Source organism: Macrobrachium nipponense, chromosome 11 (assembly GCF_015104395.2).
Source record: "Macrobrachium nipponense isolate FS-2020 chromosome 11, ASM1510439v2, whole genome shotgun sequence".
Classification (NCBI taxonomy): Eukaryota; Metazoa; Arthropoda; class Malacostraca; order Decapoda; family Palaemonidae; genus Macrobrachium; species Macrobrachium nipponense.
The window spans coordinates 10,145,195-10,162,689 of record NC_061087.1 but is presented as its reverse complement, the minus strand read 5'-3'; the positions used below and the strand labels follow the sequence as shown (position 1 = coordinate 10,162,689).

General features: G+C 35.8%; 1 protein-coding gene and 1 long non-coding RNA gene across 7 annotated transcripts in view; one reads left to right on the top strand and one right to left on the bottom strand.

Annotated features, from left to right (window-relative positions):
• Positions 1-17,495, top strand: part of LOC135221946 (uncharacterized) — a 407,988-nt gene that overhangs the window by 291,914 nt on the left and 98,579 nt on the right. The gene's annotated exons all lie outside the window — the stretch shown is intronic.
• On the bottom strand, positions 3,328-16,180 carry LOC135221012 (monocarboxylate transporter 9-like). Of its 4 annotated transcripts, none has more exons than XM_064258933.1 (6): positions 15,943-16,180; positions 8,168-8,562; positions 7,222-7,492; positions 4,514-5,377; positions 4,174-4,365; positions 3,328-3,780 (listed from the first exon to the last, which is right to left on the bottom strand). In XM_064258933.1, the coding sequence occupies exons 2-6, from the start codon at positions 8,465-8,467 to the stop codon at positions 3,617-3,619; spliced, it is 1,791 nt and encodes a 596-aa protein (XP_064115003.1). In that variant the 5' UTR covers positions 8,468-8,562; positions 15,943-16,180; the 3' UTR covers positions 3,328-3,616. The 4 variants fall into 4 exon arrangements, with proteins under 4 accessions (XP_064115003.1, XP_064114837.1, XP_064114919.1 ...); XM_064258767.1 differs by lacking the exon at positions 15,943-16,180 and adding an exon at positions 13,129-13,481; XM_064258849.1 differs by lacking the exon at positions 15,943-16,180 and adding an exon at positions 9,225-9,382.

The window sequence follows — 17,495 nt, the reverse complement described above, 5'->3', positions numbered from 1 at the left end:
ACCATTTTAATGATCGGACAAGTAGGGTAGCCTCTGTAAGCACTCTGTCAACCTCGTTTAAGATGTCAGTTATCTCGGAATGTCAGTATCTTAGACCATCCCCTCATACCATTTATCTCTAAAAGGAGGAGGGTCTCACTGCCCTCTCCCTATTTCCAAAATGTTTTAGTCTAGACAACTTATCTTCGACGACCACTATCCCACCTTGACTTGAACAGCAAACTAGACTGTTTTTGCCTCCATACCGAACAGACAAGCACTCAGACGCACACACATATAAACATACATACACACACACACACACACACACACATATATATATATATATATATATATATATATATATATATATATATATTAAACATGTGCATGTATGTATATATGTGTATATATACACCTATACATACAGATAAATGTATGTATGTATGTAGTATATATGTATATATGTATATATATATATATATATATATATATATATATATATATATATATATATATCGAGCTACAAATGTCCTTTAATATCTAATTCGCTCTACCTCGGAGTTAATATATTTTCATATATGTTTAACCGAAGGGGAATTTTTTAGGCGATAATAGATTTGCCGGACGTGCCCCGTCAGCTGGCAAATCTATTATCGCCTAAAAAATTCTCTTTCGGTTAAACATATATGAAAATATATTAATTCTGAGGTAGTACGAATTAGATATTAAAGGACATTTGTAGCTCGATATATGTATATAAATCACGGTAATGTGATATGACTTTTATATATATATATATATATATATATATATATATATATATATATATATATATATATATATATTCCGCGTTGGGGGTTCATCCGCAATAAAAATACAAATGTAGCATTGATCATCATAACACGTCCTTACTTGGAAGGCATCCTCTGATAGAGAAAACAGAGTACTAATACATGTCTCTATGGCTGTTCAATGTCTTTATGGGTGGAGTAATGCGAGAAGTTAAAGAAAGAATTAGATATAGGCGCAGATTTTTTCTTTTATAGTAAAATGTTAATATAATATAATTATGTTGGAATATTATAATTAAGCGTGCAATGTCAGCTGGAGTATGATTATGTCGGTAAATGGAAAGGAGGAAGAGGGAGCAATAATTTTGTTTTGGAAAGCGGAAGAATGGAAGTTGTTCACTATTATAGGTATTTTTGAGTATACAACAACATAGATGATGTTACGGCAAGAGAATAAGTGAACTACAGAAAAGGTGAACCTAAAAGGGGTAGCATGATGTGCGAACAAGCTTGGGGGTGGACTCGCCACATCCACTCGCCACATCCACGGTAGCTAAGGTAGGAAAATGTAAAGATATCACGGGGCAAGCTCTCCTTTATGGGAGTAAAATTTGGATGTCAAATACAAATTAAAGAAGAGGTGATGATGTGGCATAAGAACAATTACTTACAAGGTAAGAGTTATGGGTGGAAAAAAGGTTAGCGTGGGAGAAAGGATGAATCGAAGTGTTATGAGATGGTTGGGTCGTGTGGGGAAAATAGAGGACTAGATTAGTGAAGAGAGGGCACAATTGACAGGTGTTGGGAGGGAGAGAGGAAAGGAACACCTTCAAATCGTTGCTACGCGGTGGAAAAGAGGTACCGGATAAGAAGGGCCGTAATTTTCAGGAGTGCGAGAGCGCATGGAAGATAGAAGTGTATGCCCAAATTAATGCATATATAGGGGTTTCAACATGCTGCTAATGAGCCGTCTGAGTAGATGCACGAAGTGGTTCATATTGTGGAATTTTTGTTTTCATGTTTTTGCATAGATATTCCCTGTAGAAGGAGGAAAGTGTGTTTGCACATGCATAATATTTTAGATACATGTATATATGTGTGTTTGTGTGTGGAATTGTAATAGCCACAATGCCCTCTTAACTTCTCGAATTCTTCGCTCTTTTTCGGATACGCTTGTCACTACAAAACCTTGAGATCCGAGTACAAGAAATATGAAGATATTATGATGTCCGGTAGCTGGAAAGGAGCCCGGGTTACCATAATCAAGACAAGGTCGCCAACGTGACCTCGTCCCCTAGTTCGGTTCCTGCTACCGGACATCATAATTTCTTCATATTTCTTGCACTTAGGTTTCAAGGCTTTGTGGTGACAAACGTTTCCAAAAAAGCCCGAAGAATTCAAGTAGTTGAGAGGGTATTGTGGCTTTCTTCTACAATTCCATGCGTATATATATATATATGTATGTATGTATATATATATATATATATATATATATATATATGTATGTATATATATATTATATATATATATATATATATATATATATATATATATATACATATATATATGTACTATATACATACATATATGTATGTATATTTAGATGTGTATGTGTGTGCACTGACATTCTTAGACTAAACAAATTGTTATGGATAAGTATGAAAGGGACTCTTCTTTAACAGCCAAAATATTCTATAGCATTGTATTGCACAAATTAAGTTCGCTTACCATATAAAAGGCTCTTTTCAAAACACTTTCCCCGATTATCCAATATTATATATATTTGTGTGTATATATATATATATATATTATATATATATATATATATATATATATATACATGCATACATACATACATACATACATACATACGTAAATGCATATATACATACATACACACACTTACATATATATATATATACATATATATATATATATATATATATGTATGTGTGTGTGTGTGTGTGTCTGGAAGGGATAAAAGCACGCAGAAAATCTTTGATTCATATAGAATATATATTAACGGTGATCTGTTGGAATTTCTTGTGAGTGATTTCATGCGCGCCCTCGTGTATGTGTAAGAGAGAGGTCTTCTTGCATCATCTAATAAGCTTAAGAAGCACTTGAACAGAACTAAGGTTTCATGGATTAAGCTGTATGTAATAATCCTTAGGACACTTCCGTTTTGAGTGAGCTTTTGTGTCTTTGTTACAATCTCTCTCTCTCTCTCTCTCTCTCTCTCTCTCTCTCTCTCTCTCTCTCTCTCTCTCTCTATGTATGATATATATATGACACCCTGACAATATGTTTTTATCAGTTAGATTTATCTCTTGTTATGTGTGTAGGAATGTTTAAGACATTGCTAATGCTGGTATAAGGTACGCTTATCTACTGGTTGTCTTCCTTTAGAATTCTCCAGAATAACTTCTCCTGTAGAGTATCCTTTTTTTTTTAAGTTATTGTACTATATTTTAAGTTAGATAAATTTGAAGTTAAAAAATCCAATTCGTTATTTTAGGAGCAGATATTATAGTGTAGCGAGATAAATAAAATGACTTGCTATTTTTATTTTAAAATTATCCAATTTTTATTTATAGATGTCTTGAAACACAACTCTTCCTTATCGTAGTTTTTCGAATATGTTTCCAGACATAAGACGCTGAGATTTGTGTGGAATAACGAAAACGCTCTTGTCACATACCTATTTCTTTCTACAAAGAAGAACGAACGAGCAAACGTAAGAATGAATGAATGGTAAGGGAAGGAACAAAAGAAAAACGGAAAGAAGTAAAGTGAACCTGTTCACCAAGTATGTTATCGTGAATAATCAAGGACGAGGGAAACTATGCACTTTTTCCTGCGCAAATCTGGTTCTGTTCGGCTTCTTGCCTCTGGTCGTAGGCAATAGCTGCGGGCATCAGGAACCACAATAGGAAACTGCAGAATACACAGAAGGATAAAATCCAAATTGCTACGGCGTAGCTCTGGGTCACGTCACGGATTATACCTGCGAAGAAAAGAATTTTTTAAATCTTATAACAGATTTTAAGACTATATCTAATTACAGAATTCGGTATTAGTTAATCTACATATGTGTGTGTGTTGGTCCGCCCGTATATGTCCAGCATTAGAAATGATAAATTTACGAAGCGGCTAGAAAATTCGGTCATATAGAAAAATCATAGTTTCGAATCTTCTTAAAGACGCTGGGTATATAATGATAAGCTTGTCTGAGACTATTATTTCTTTTGAAAGCTTTATATTCTGTTCCTTTTTGGCCAGTCTCAATGCTCTTTTCAGAACTGTTAAAAATTGTGAATAAGTGTCTGAAAAGTGTATGGTTTTCTGTGTATTAAAGGAAAATGAGAAGTTGAGTAAAAAAAAAAAAAACCATCTGTACCTGTGACAGGTCCTGCACAGAGAAATCCTATGCCGGTGAAAACTTGCGAGGCTCCAAAAACCGATGGCAGATTCTCTAGTCCCATGAATTTAATTATGACGAGATTGTTCAGGCTGATATTCATCCCAACAGTAAACCCGTAACAACCCATGACGACATTTATCCACATGATTTCTGTCATGAAAGGAAACACTGAAAAGAAGAAGTTAGAGTAAATGCGATTAAGAAACGTATGGTTCAGGTAGTGAGTAAGCTACTTTACTCGAATTGCTTTTTATTTCATTCGCTTTCTTTGCAGGTTGAACTCGAAAAACAATGGGAGTTTGTTAATGAATTTTACCTAGCATGACGCAGCTTATGGCTGCATAGCTTGCCATGTACGACATCCTCATGTTGAACCAGGCACAATCTGTCATAGGGTTCACCACGAGTCGAGCCGTCAGGCTACAGGCACCCATGACAGAAACAGCGTAAGAGGCGTCTTGCAGAGAGTGCCCGACGGCTTGAACCGTAAATGGCAGCATCGTGCAGAAACTGACGTGGCTGGTGAGCAAAAAGGTAATACCTAGGTTGATGATGAAGGCCCTCCTGGATCGCATCACTTTCATGTTAGATATGAGTGATCGAACCACCCGAATCATGGAATCCAAGGGGCTGGTCTTCCTTCTTGATGGCTCTTGGGGGAGTTCCTCCTCCTCCTCCTCCTCCTCCTCCTCCTCCTTCTTCTCCTCCTCCTTTTTTTCGAAATCTGGGAAAGACTGTAGTGAAACGCCTGCGGCTAAGCTTACAGAGGAAGCGTGCATAGAAGATCGCTCTGCATTTGAGGTAACGTGTCTCGTGGGGTTTTCGGACGATGATGAAAATCTTCTGTGGCGTGATGAAGCGCTTGATCCGTCTCTCGTGGATTTCGTGTCGGTTCCATCGGCCTCTGTGACTTCCGGTTCTTCGGAAGTGTATTTTTTGTGCCAAGCCACAGGATGAAAGAAACAAATCCCAACAAGACCGTTAAGCGTCCCAGCTGCAAGAATAAGTAACGCTCCCTTACTGCTGTATTCTTCCTGGAGAAATCGCACGAAAGGTGGGACAAATATTTGCCCAATGGATATTCCGCCCGTAATGATACCATTTGCTATTCCTCGACGTCGAAGGAAATATTGAGGAACGATGTTGAAAGCTGCTGTAGCCGTTAAACCACAACCTGCTCCTGCGGATAAGAAGAACACGATCATATTTTGTTATTACAACACTTCGTGAATGTCTCTGAGAACCGCATGAACTACTTCTCAGTAATATATCGTTATAATAGTATGTCTACGAGAATGTGAGTACCTAAGTGTGAATGTTATTTAAAAGAATAGATCGAGAGCGAATGAACACATTTAGATGCAAATAAGGTGATTAACTTTATATTATTAACTTTTGGTTCACGCCAGTGAAGATGCGACAATTTGTCGGTGCAAAAAACCACTCCAAATGCTTCATCGATATCTACCAAAAGATTATCTTCCCAAGGGATTCACCTAAATTGTTAATTTTTCATAAAAAATTCATTCATGCGTTCCTGATATAATTGGATTTTTATGTATATATATATATATATATATATAGATATATATTATATATATATATATATATATATATATATATATATATTATATATATATATATATGCATTTTCGCTGCATTTTTGTGATTACAATTTAGGTGAATACCCAGGGATGCACCTTAAATTGTTTAATTTTTCATAAAAAAATTCATTCATGAGTTCATGATCATAATTGGGATTTTATGTATATCTCTATATATATATATATATATATATATATTATATATATCATAGCTATATACAATATAATACATAATATATATATCATATACATTTAGGTGACCTATATAAATTGCATTTTCCTGTATATATATATATATATATATATATTATATATATATATATATATATATATATATATATATATGCATTTTCGCTGCTGTGATACAGGCAGCCGTTGAATTACGGAAATTAATCTTGACGGTTTATCTAATGATTACTGGTCTCTTCACACATCTTCCTTTCTTAAACATCGGAGCCTCGTCTCCGCTGTTGCTACTTGTCTGGAGACACTGACGAACTAAACTTCATTGTTTCTGAATGAGTGAGCGCTTAATTCTTTCAAGAGATAAAGCCTTTAGATTTGTCAAGTTTATATTTTTGTAACACGCCCACCTTTGCGGAACAGAAGTAATTCGAGGTGAGGCATATAGTTGTTGGTTCAGCCAAGCTCGAGGGGAATGCTTCGAAAGATGTTCCCCGAAAGATAGAATTTTCATTTCGTTCAAGGACAAGAAGGCAGTTCAGTAGGAAAAAAAAATAATTTAGAACCTGAATAGAAATCTATACTTTCCTCTCACAATCTAATAAGAGACGTCTTGGTCTCAGCTTTCATTACGTTCTTTTCATTCACACACACAGGTTAGAGAATGTGGATGAAGTTTATTATGGTCTGAATTGTATAACAAATTATTAGCTTTGATAATCACAATCAGGGTAGTTTCTAATTCGTAATACCACCTTCAAGTGTAGAATAGTGAATTGTAAATGAGTTCGTGCACTGAATATTTTTATCTGAGTAGCAAAGGAGATGGACCGGAAAAAGTCAGGGGTAAGCGAGAAGGTCTGAATCTTTTTGAAGAAGGGAGAGAATTCATTGAAAGAGGAAAGAGCAGAGCCCTTTTTCTTGAATGGTAGATTACAGGTTTTTGGAATGAGGCAACACTTAACACAAAAATAAAAGAAAAGTCCTTTTTCACGGTCGTGATGCAGTCAAGAAGGAATGTTACATAAAGCCACAGGTTTTGCTCGATTTTAATGTAAGAGACTTAATTTATAATGTAAAAAGTAAAAACTGAACGATCACATACTATCTCATAGAAATATGTAGATGACGAGTCAACAAAGTGTAGCAGAAATGAACTCAGTTGTAAGTAAATTAACAGGAAAAAGCAATTATTTCGTATTTAATCGAAGAAGACAAAGTCGTCGTTATTATTTACCATTTAAGACGGAAAAGGAGAAGAAGAGAAACTCAGCGGAGGGCGTATAGGCGGAAATGACCAAGGAGATGGACATCCACAGAACCCCCACGCTAGCCACTCTTCTCCAGCCGAACTCCGTCACGAGGGGCATGGTGAAAGGCCCAACCATGTTCCACAAGAACGAGTGGATGCTGATGATCCATCCTATGGTTGCGGTTGTTGCTCCGAATCCCACCAGGATGTAGAAGAAGGCTATGCTGAAACACGGGACGACGGAGCACGTCAGAAGCTAGGAGGGGTGAAATTATTGATGAGTCTTATCGAAGCAAAGGATTAGCAAATGACATGGTCGAATGTGGCTTAAAATTGATAGCCATAAAGATGGAGGACGTCACTGGCAAAGAATTTTAACTTTGATTTCTGGAATTTTCGAAGTCTGGAAGTGATGGAACTACAATAAAAGAAGGCCATGGTGGCTAAAAGAAATCTATTTCATGAAAACTTACTGGATTTAGTAGTGCTAGAGGCATTATCAGAAAATCAGAAAATGACTAGAAAATTTAAATGAAACAAAAGGAGAACAATATCTTCAGATATTTAACCCATACAATAAACAACTGTACTCAAAATAACTTTGAATTATGGAATACCATTGGATTGTTTCGGCAACCGTACCTGAGAGTCGACCCTTTTCCGTAAACCCTTGTGTCATGTTGATGGAAAAAGAAAAAGGGAAATCTTTTTCTCTCAATTGCATAAACTCAGTGAAAAAAGACTCCATAATCAGTTAAGCCTTATTTATGGATGTAATACTGAAATTTTTCTAATGAAATGATATTCGTATGAAGAAATGCATGTAAGAGAAAACTAAATCGATATATACGTACATGTATACTAACAAATTGAACCCTGTGTCAATATACTTTCAAATGTAACAAAATATAGTGAAAGTCAAGAAACTTACAATGTTAATAAAGGCCCCTGCTGACACCAGCCAACCCCACCCGCCATCCGGAGGGACAAGCTTTGGGGAATGTGATGCCTTCTTAATTGGGGCAGCCGTCGTCTTCCGCGGACGCTGTGAATCACAACCACCTCCACCGGTTTCTGAAGAACTGCTGATATTGTTTATCTTGTGCTCGTTCGTTTCCGGCAGGAGAGTATCACGAGCTTCGTCCTCCTCCGACTGCTGCAGTTGTATATCATGAGCCCCATTCTCATCAGTCTCCTCTCGGATCGTACTGTGATTGATGGTTGCTGACATTATCTGCAAAGCTTGTGACGCCTTCGCTACTTTTTATACTGTGCATCAACAGCTGTTCTTCATTTCTTTGTCATGTTAGCTTTTCAGTTATTGAACTGGAATTTGAAAAGGGAAATTTAAGTTACTGGATAAATTAAAACCAGGTGAAAGAGTATGTCCGCGGAATTCTCATTTGAAATTGGCTTCCGTCGCAAAACATTGGCAAACCATTTTGGCCGAATTGATTTTTTTTTTTACAGATAAGAAGCCATACCGGAAGGGTATCAACTTTGACACTTCGCTTAATATCTGAAAAGTGATGAATTTTCTCAGATTTTAATTCACTTCGGTTGACTCCTACGCAAGAATATATATGAGCTAGACGATGAAAACAATTAATTTTCATAATGAAAATAACATACACCGGACATTGTTCGTATCTTTGTATCAGTAAACTGATAAATTCATGTTATCTGCCGTTACCTTTCGATATATTTTCTTCATTATAAAGAAAATACCAACGTTTAGAAGTACTGCTTCGAACCTCAAACTTTGAATTTTTTTCATTCACTCATTGAGTTATTTGTATATTTAATAGTTCTGTAATAAAAGTCCTCCCTACATGGAGTCCGTCACCTGTACAAGTCTTGCTTCGGATACATGACACTTGTAATTTACCTACGTATTACCCACTCTCTCCTTCTTTCCACCTGACCACAATTTATTCTCTCATTTCATTCTGATCTATCTGTTAACCTACGCTACCTTTTTTTCTTACCACTTCTGTATCTCTCCCACTTCTCATCCTTTCAGTCTGTCTTCCGCCTCACACACTGCACCTGAGACGTCTCGACAGCTCAGCTTTTGTATTGAAGATCTAGAGTTTTCTGTCTGCCACGTAGGTGAGTTGGCTCTTCAGAGACTTCTTTCATTCCAACCTTAGTTTCCATAAAAACCCGTTTCTTTTTATCATTATATTATTATTATTATTATTATTATTATTATTATATTATTATTATTAGTATTATTATATTATTATTAATATTATTATTATTATTATCATCCAGAAGATGAACCTCATTCATGGAACAATCCCACAGGGGCTATTGAACTGAAATTCAAGCTTCCAAGGAATATTTCGTTCATTTGAGAGAAATAACAGAATTTAATAGGAAATACAGAAAGAAGAGGTCAGCTATTAAAAAATAATGAATTATCAAATTAATAAATAAACAGATAAAAAGGTAAATAAATTATTAAAGTACAAGAATGGTTTTAGGGTAGTAATGCACTGCATCTTCGCTAGAACGTTTGAAGTTGCAATCGCACAACATCCTCAGGAAGTTCGTTCCACAGACCAACGGTGTGAGGAATAAAAGACCTCTGCAACAGAGAAGTTCGACAGCGAGCCCATTGACTGCATAGTGGTACTGCTGTTCCGAAATAGTGTCGCTCACGGCAGGAAAAGCGGATCAGGGATCATTTGTGAAAACCGAAAGTTTGGTATTATGAAAATCTGGCAAACAAGAGATCATCATTCGATGATCCAAGTTATAACTGTTAGTGTAACCCACACGTGAGAGCCGAACCTTGTATGTATGTGTAACTGAGTTACGCATATACGGTTACAAGGTGTCAAAATGTAGAGGACGAATCGTAACCACGTTAAGCACATAACTTCATTTCAATCCACTGCGATCACCAGTCTGTCTCTGTCCAGGTTGTTTACCGACAATGGCCACCATGCAAGTAGCAGCTGCCGCGTATATTTATACACATTGTTTAACGAAGATGAAGCGAAATAAAAGAAGATGGTGGCAATCAAGGTTATATACTAGAAGGGTAGAATACAGTGGTCGGGAATTACTCGCTGACATGATTCAATGAAAATCTGGCAAACAAGAGCTCATCATTCGATGATCCAAGTTATAACTGTTAGCGTTAGGAAACAGAACTCTACCAACTCGAACAATCTATTTAAAAGAGATAAACTTCTGTCATAAGCAGACATACACACCTGAGAGCAGTATTCTAGGTGGTTACATTGATTTTAACTTTTGGCTGTAAATGTACGAGGCTTTATGTAACTTCATTGCGGCATTTGTTGGCATTTCCATTAAATGTTTCTCAGCAGTAAGATGTGGGTCAAAAGTGACGCCAAGTATAGTCAAAGCTTCAGACTCATTCGACAGAGTCCCATACACTTGAAAGGAGGATGAGGTGGAAAATCTGTACGAGATCTACCAATCAATAATTTTTTCGTTTTACCAAACTTCAGCCTCATAACCCTTCCCCAACCCCTTCCCCCAACCGACTGCACCATTCATGAGTCCGCTCTTGTCACTGTTAAGACCAATGACAGCTTTATCATAAATGGACACTACTCAAAAGTAAACGGTGCATCATCGGCATACTGAACAACCTTATTTTCCAGGCCAACAACCATGTCACATTTTTACACTAAAAATAATAGCTTTGCCAAGAAAACTACCTTGTGGAACTCTAGCCACAGTAGAAATCCTACCACATACCTTCCTGACCTAATAGGCGAAGTAATAGCTTATTATTCTTGCAGTCACCTTTTCCTTTATACAAATGAATAAAATTTCCTGTCAACCATTAGTCCGGAACTTGCCCTCAACCAGGCATACCCTCACGCACCCTGGACAGCCACTCACTTATATTTTCATCTGTAATCCCATCACTTTCTGGTTTCTTCTCATCATTCAACTCCATAATTCCCCTTCTACACCCTCAACTGACGCTTTCACAAGCATTCTCAAATATACATTTATCTGTGCCTCTATTCAGGTACTCCACATTCAAGAGACTTCATTGCACCAGAAACATATTTCATTTAGAATTTGCCCATTAACTTTTCGTTCCGCATATAGTACTTCCCTACGGAAGAGCTCAGTGGAGTACTTGCTGAAATTCATCCCTTCATTGCCATAATTTGCCTTCTTATTTCATTTCTCCTATTCTTACTTGCCTCTTTGTCCTCTTGTATATCTGTATATATGTATGTATTTTGCCATCCACCATGGCTTAATGTTCATGGTCACTGTATTTTCGTTGTTTCCTAACCAGGCGACAGTTAGAATCGTACTGGTGACGAAGCTCTTATCACTTATAATCCCATTGTGTGTAAGTTATTTCAGGTATAGTGAATTGGATATTAAACGAAATTTGTGGCTTAATATGTGCATGTATGTATGTACGTATGTACGCATGTATGTATTGAGTTAGATAGGCTGGCAAGCCTTTGAAGAGAGATGCATATAAAGGCTTCACAACGCCTTAGTAGATCACTGCGTGTTTTTATAGGGGTTTGGATAATTAGGAAACCATGTACTCGAGGTAGTAGAAACTTACATTTCTTTAGGATTAATGATTTTGAAAACGTATTCTCAAATGAAACTATATCTAACATCTCATCGATTAGAGAATAAAGCTTTTAAAAGAATATTAAGAGTCGGATGACAAGATATCAGAGATTATTTATCGTCATTTTTAAATGTAAGAGCATCATATAACTGAAAGGCTCAACGATCGCTCATTGAAAAGCTGAATGATTATTCCGTCTAGCAGAGGCTGAGGTTAAAAGTATCTAGACCTCATTTTCATAGTTTATAATGTCATACATAGCCTTCATTTAAAAAATTTTATAGGGCAAAAGTGAAGTATCATAACCCCACACGGTGTAGCCTTGGGAAGCTCCCTAGACTTATCGCGTAATAATGACAAGTCATTTTATGAAGAGATAAGCAGAAAAAAAATGTAGAGGGCGGATGCAGAAAAGCAGGTAAATCTACAAATAGAATGGAAAGAAAGTTACTGAAAGCAGCTTATATCAGCCTCTTTCCCGCAATGTCCAAATATCTGGTTCCTCTGTAATACCTTGGGCTTCGGGGTACGGTTGCCACCATGTGTCAAAGGCAAACCCTGTTCAATTTCCTTTAACTATTTGGCCTTCATGCGTCCACAGTATTTCTCTGCACAAACATAGTAGATAGTCGATCATTTTGAAATCATCGTTCGCTTGCGTAAATCAATGCGCAGTTAAGGAAGTTAAAAGCAGACCTGAATCATCTAGGAAAGTTTATGGCGACACCAACAAATCTTATCATATAAATGTGACGCCAGTAAGACAAGTAAGGGTTAACCTTGGCAGTGACCATCTGCCATCCTCCTCCACTTCTCTTCATAATGAGGTTCATTCTTTCTTTTTTATATTTTCGGAATAAAAGATAAGATTTTCTCTTTCTTAATAGTTTATGCATGCATCCAAGAAAATTTTTCAGTTTTGTGCAAGCAAAGGGTAAATAATGTACAATTTCTAGGAGTTCAGATTAAACAAGTAGAATTATATATATATATTATATGTTATATAATATATATATATATATACTATATATATATATATTATATTATATATATATCTATAAATATATATATATATATATATATAATATATAATATATATATATATATTTTATATAGTATATATCAGAATGTGTTAGAATGGTAAACTGAGTTTATATGCGACGCAATATTAGTACCACCTTTGGCCTTGCAATGGCTCTGAAAAAAGAAAATTTTTTGGCCTAATAGCTGAAATAACATAATTTGAAATATTAACATTTTCAGTACCATAGCTAATAATGAATGACAGGTATTACCTTTGAGATGACGTGTTCTTATCGATTTTTATTGATGATCCACGATGAAGTAATATGCAGAAACGATGATAATTGGTTTACCGTTTAAAAAAATACAGGTCACGAATCCTGAGTAAAAAAAGTTCTCCTAGATACATCATTTGCCCACAGAATTAACATTCGTTAATAATTGGTTTGTGTTAAACCGGAGTCAGAGTATTAACAACCGTTGTCATTGTGATTCCAAATAACACTAAGTTAAAAACTGGTGACTTTTACGTGTGTCTGATTTTATGAAAACTGACAGTGCTTAAGATAACTGTTCAAGAAAAGCCTCGTTTCCCAGTAGTTCTTATCAAACACATCTGCCTGATAAGCTCACTTTTTACATAACATCTTACTGCAATCGAAGGCTGTTGACTGCGATAAGAGATGAGGGACGGGATGTCCTGCTCAGAGTCAAAGTAATAGGGTCTGCTCAATTCGGCAGTGGGGGCGGAGCTAATACTGTGACGTCACAAGAGTAACACTACCCATGCTCCTCCGTTGAATTACTTAGAGGCTTTAGTTTTTATACCTTTAATGCATATCGCATGGTTTTTTTTTATAAAATCTTGATAAAATCTGTAAAGAGATCACATGCTTGATGTTTTTTAATACCCATACAAAGTATATAGGGTCTGCTCAACTCGGCAGTGGGGGCGGAGCTAATACTGTGACGTCACAGGAGTAACACTTCCCATGCTTTTTCATTGAATTACTTGAAGAACCCTTATTTTATACATTTAATTCATATAGCATAGTGTTTTTCATAAAATCTTGATGATAAAATCTGTAGAGAGGTCACATGTTTGATATTTTTAATACCCATTTTCTCATTTAGTCACCAAGCCTTGTTTTATTGCACAAAATATACGTTGAACACACGTAGCTACTCCAGCTTTCTTCATATGTTTATTCTTTACTTATTTAGTTACTTACTGGTTTGCTGTACTCTCTTCAAGTCCATTTTTTATAACACGACAACTCTCTCTCTCTCTCTCTCTCTCTCTCTCTCTCTCTCTCTCTCTCTCTCTCTCTCTCTCTCTGGGGTCGTGGTCTCTCCTCCCTCCTCTTTCAGTTAGTAATATTACAAGATTTTAAATAATTCTTAAGAAATGTATTTAGTTCTGTCACTGTGTTCATACCTCACTTTGAAAAGTAACTTTTTTTATGCTAAAGGTTAGAATGATAGATTAATTATATTTTCCAAAATCTTATTATGAATACTTATTGTTATGCAATAACTACAAAGAAAATGTGGATACAGGCAGTGTAAAAAATGGCAGTTGCATTTGCACTTGACCACAAAAAAAGAAACTATCAAAAGTATAAGAATTACTTCATATACGACATAAGGTATCAAAGGAATAAATGATGAAGAAAATGATACAGGGAACACATTTCCAGCAAATTTCTCATTAGCACTTCATATCACATAAATATACTTCCGAACACATAAGTTTACATATAACACAAACTGTATACATAAAGGTATTAATTATGCATGCCTCAAACGATTATAATATTTTCGAAAAAGTACATAAAGGTATTCGTCAGTCTCGCTGGATGTATCTGATGACGTTTCACAAGGGGTGGGGTTACATTTCACATCTCCCACGAACGCTTAATTTTGTATAATTTTTGCGTGCGTAGATAATTAATTCTGTGCGCGATTATGGGTTTTAAAATAATTGTAATTGTAATGTATCATATATCAATTGAAAGGGCATTCTTTGTACTTTTACATGGTATAGGCAAAATGTAATAAGATGAAAATTAATGTAAGAAAAATGTGGTAAATATTTACATAAAATTTAAAAATTTTGGTCCGTCTTTGACCTAGAATTCCTCGAAAATTTCTGATAACACCTATCCATTTTATTTATGCATTTTATAGTAAATTTTATCAGCTTTCTAATCCATTATTCAGTTTCTTTCTATCACCATCTCTTAGTCCGATACGCTACGAAACGTGAATGTATGTAGGTTGACGGATGAAGTAATTGCACATTTTTGTGTGCGTAGATAATTTTTTCTGTGCGCGCTTTTGTGTTTGAAAGTAATCGTAATTGTAATGTGCCATATATTATTTGAAAGAGCATTCTTTGTACTTTAACGCAGTATATGGCAACATGCAATAAGAGGAAAATTTATATAAAAAACTGCCATCGAAAAAATAGTTATATGAAAATGTTATCGAAAATATAGTTTCATAAAGATATGGTCCTTTTGTAACTGATGACGTTTCACAAGGGGCGGGGATAGGTTTTAGTACCGCCTCGTGAGCAGACCCTGTATACTTTGACTCTGGTCCTGCTTACCTACAATCTATAAAACTGATTCGCGTTGAAGGGAAAGCAGATTCATTTGAAACTTGCATGGGACCATCCTAAATGGGAATGGGTTTTACACAATGAGACCTTAGTAAAATAATTGGGTAAATTTGAGGAACAGAAACCCAAAATCTTAAAAACACTTCTAATCAGTGGATGAGCATCGGATCGGTATCATAAAAACTAACTCCTTTTAGTTATGGAACGTCATACTTGAAATTGATAAAAGAAAAAACAAAAATAATGCCGATAAAAATTCTTTCCAGTAAAAGCAAAAGGGTAATTACTTCCTATTACGAAGGTGTTAAGATGTATGTTCATGCTTCTTTTTTTTTTTTTGTCGTATTTGTGTTCCCAATAAATCCTAAAAATGATTGAAGGATTTTACTAGTTGTTTCTTATGGATCCAGGTACTAATTCATGACAATTTGTGGTTGTCTCAACAGTAAGAAATACGTACCCTGCACAGAAGTCGTATTAACCAAGGGTGATTATAGTCTCCTGCAAAGTGTCAGCTGTTGTCTTCTCTGGATCCAAGGTTATTAAACTTATATATAATATTTCAGATTGGTGGCAACATCTAACCAATTTGGGTGAATGGGAACATGCTAATAAGCGTGTCAGCATTGGCAGAAGCAAGTATCTCCGTGAGAAGTACAACTGATAGTCACAGCGCTTATCCTCAATTTAGTTTTTAAAAAATCAAGTCACTGTTTACCAGTGCAATGCAGTTTTGTCATTGTATTAACGTGGTCTTCTGTCTGCACGGGTAAATTAAATTTTTAAGACTGAATAAATTCTATTTCAATAAAGGTATATGTACATATGTATATATCACTATAAAAAGTATGTATATATATACATATATATGTATATCTAAAACTTTTTATGGTGATATATAAATACACCTTTATTGAAATAAATATTCAGTCTTAAATATTTCATTTACCCGTGCAGCAAAGACCACGTTAATAAAATGACCACACAGCATTGCATTGGTAAACGGTGACTTGCTTCTTTTTTTCCGAATTGAAGATAAACGTTGTGACTATCAGTTTACTTCTCATGGTGATACTAGACGTCAGAGAAACTGGTATCATAAATTCAGTTGACTAGTATGATCAGAGGAATCGGAGGAATTCGTTTCTGTAGGTCCCGTTACTAAGTAACCAATAGGTTCCTAGCCACGTAAAAATATCTAATCCTTCGGGTCAGCCCTAGGAGAGCTGTTAATCAGGCCAGTGGTCTGATTAAACTAAGATATATTTAACTCATTTAGAAAGGTATCTGGATCCAGATTTACTTACCACGTAGCAGACGATAGTCGGGCTCACTGAATTTTCTTTTTAATAATGGACACATACAGCTGTCTTCTAAAGAGATTTAGGTTCTAAATGATTTGTCGGACTGAAGGTCCAATGTTCAGGAACTCTCCTTTATCACACACACAGAGTTTCAAAAAGCTCGTGTGATTCAGTCAAATTAATGTGAAGGACGAAGATACCAGAACTCTTCAAGCATACTACAAAGATCCTTTGAAACAAATTACAGGCAAACTTCCATTGTCAAGTTAAAGTCCATCCCTAGGTCTATGAGCATTCGAATCGCTCATTTTGTAGGCAAAAACTGAAAAGAGGCCACCGGTCTCTTATTTTTACTGTAATCCATAAACTTTTGCAGATACATGAACACATTGGCATTCATGTGATACTGCACATGAAGGTATAAGTTTCTCGGAGGAAACTGATCTTTTGAAAATTGAAAAAAGTAAGTTTCACCTCCTATAGTTACTCTCCCTCGAGCGATATATAAGATTGCAGAAAAACCCTCAGCCTCACTCCTGTCAAGCAGACTTGAAATTCGAGAAGCTTTGTGGCCGCGGTATAAGCAAAACATAAAATGAAATAATGGATGCAGCAAGTTTCGTAATCTTTTAGGCATTGTTTAATGTGGAGTCTGCGTCCTCTGAAGTGCTGCGGGTTGTTATCTGCCGTCGCACATTAGAGTCGGTGA

Excerpts from the sequence above, each read along its gene's own strand:
- LOC135221012 (XM_064258933.1), bottom strand. The coding sequence starts at position 8,467 with ATGTCAGCAACCATCAATCACAGTACGATCCGAGAGGAGACTGATGAG. Across the intron at positions 7,493-8,167 it reads CAGGGGCCTTTATTAACATT|CTTCTGACGTGCTCCGTCGT; the intron begins GTAAGTTTCTTG and ends CACCCCTCCTAG. Across the intron at positions 3,781-4,173 it reads CTGTGCAGGACCTGTCACAG|GTATAATCCGTGACGTGACC; the intron begins GTACAGATGGTT and ends TTTTCTTCGCAG.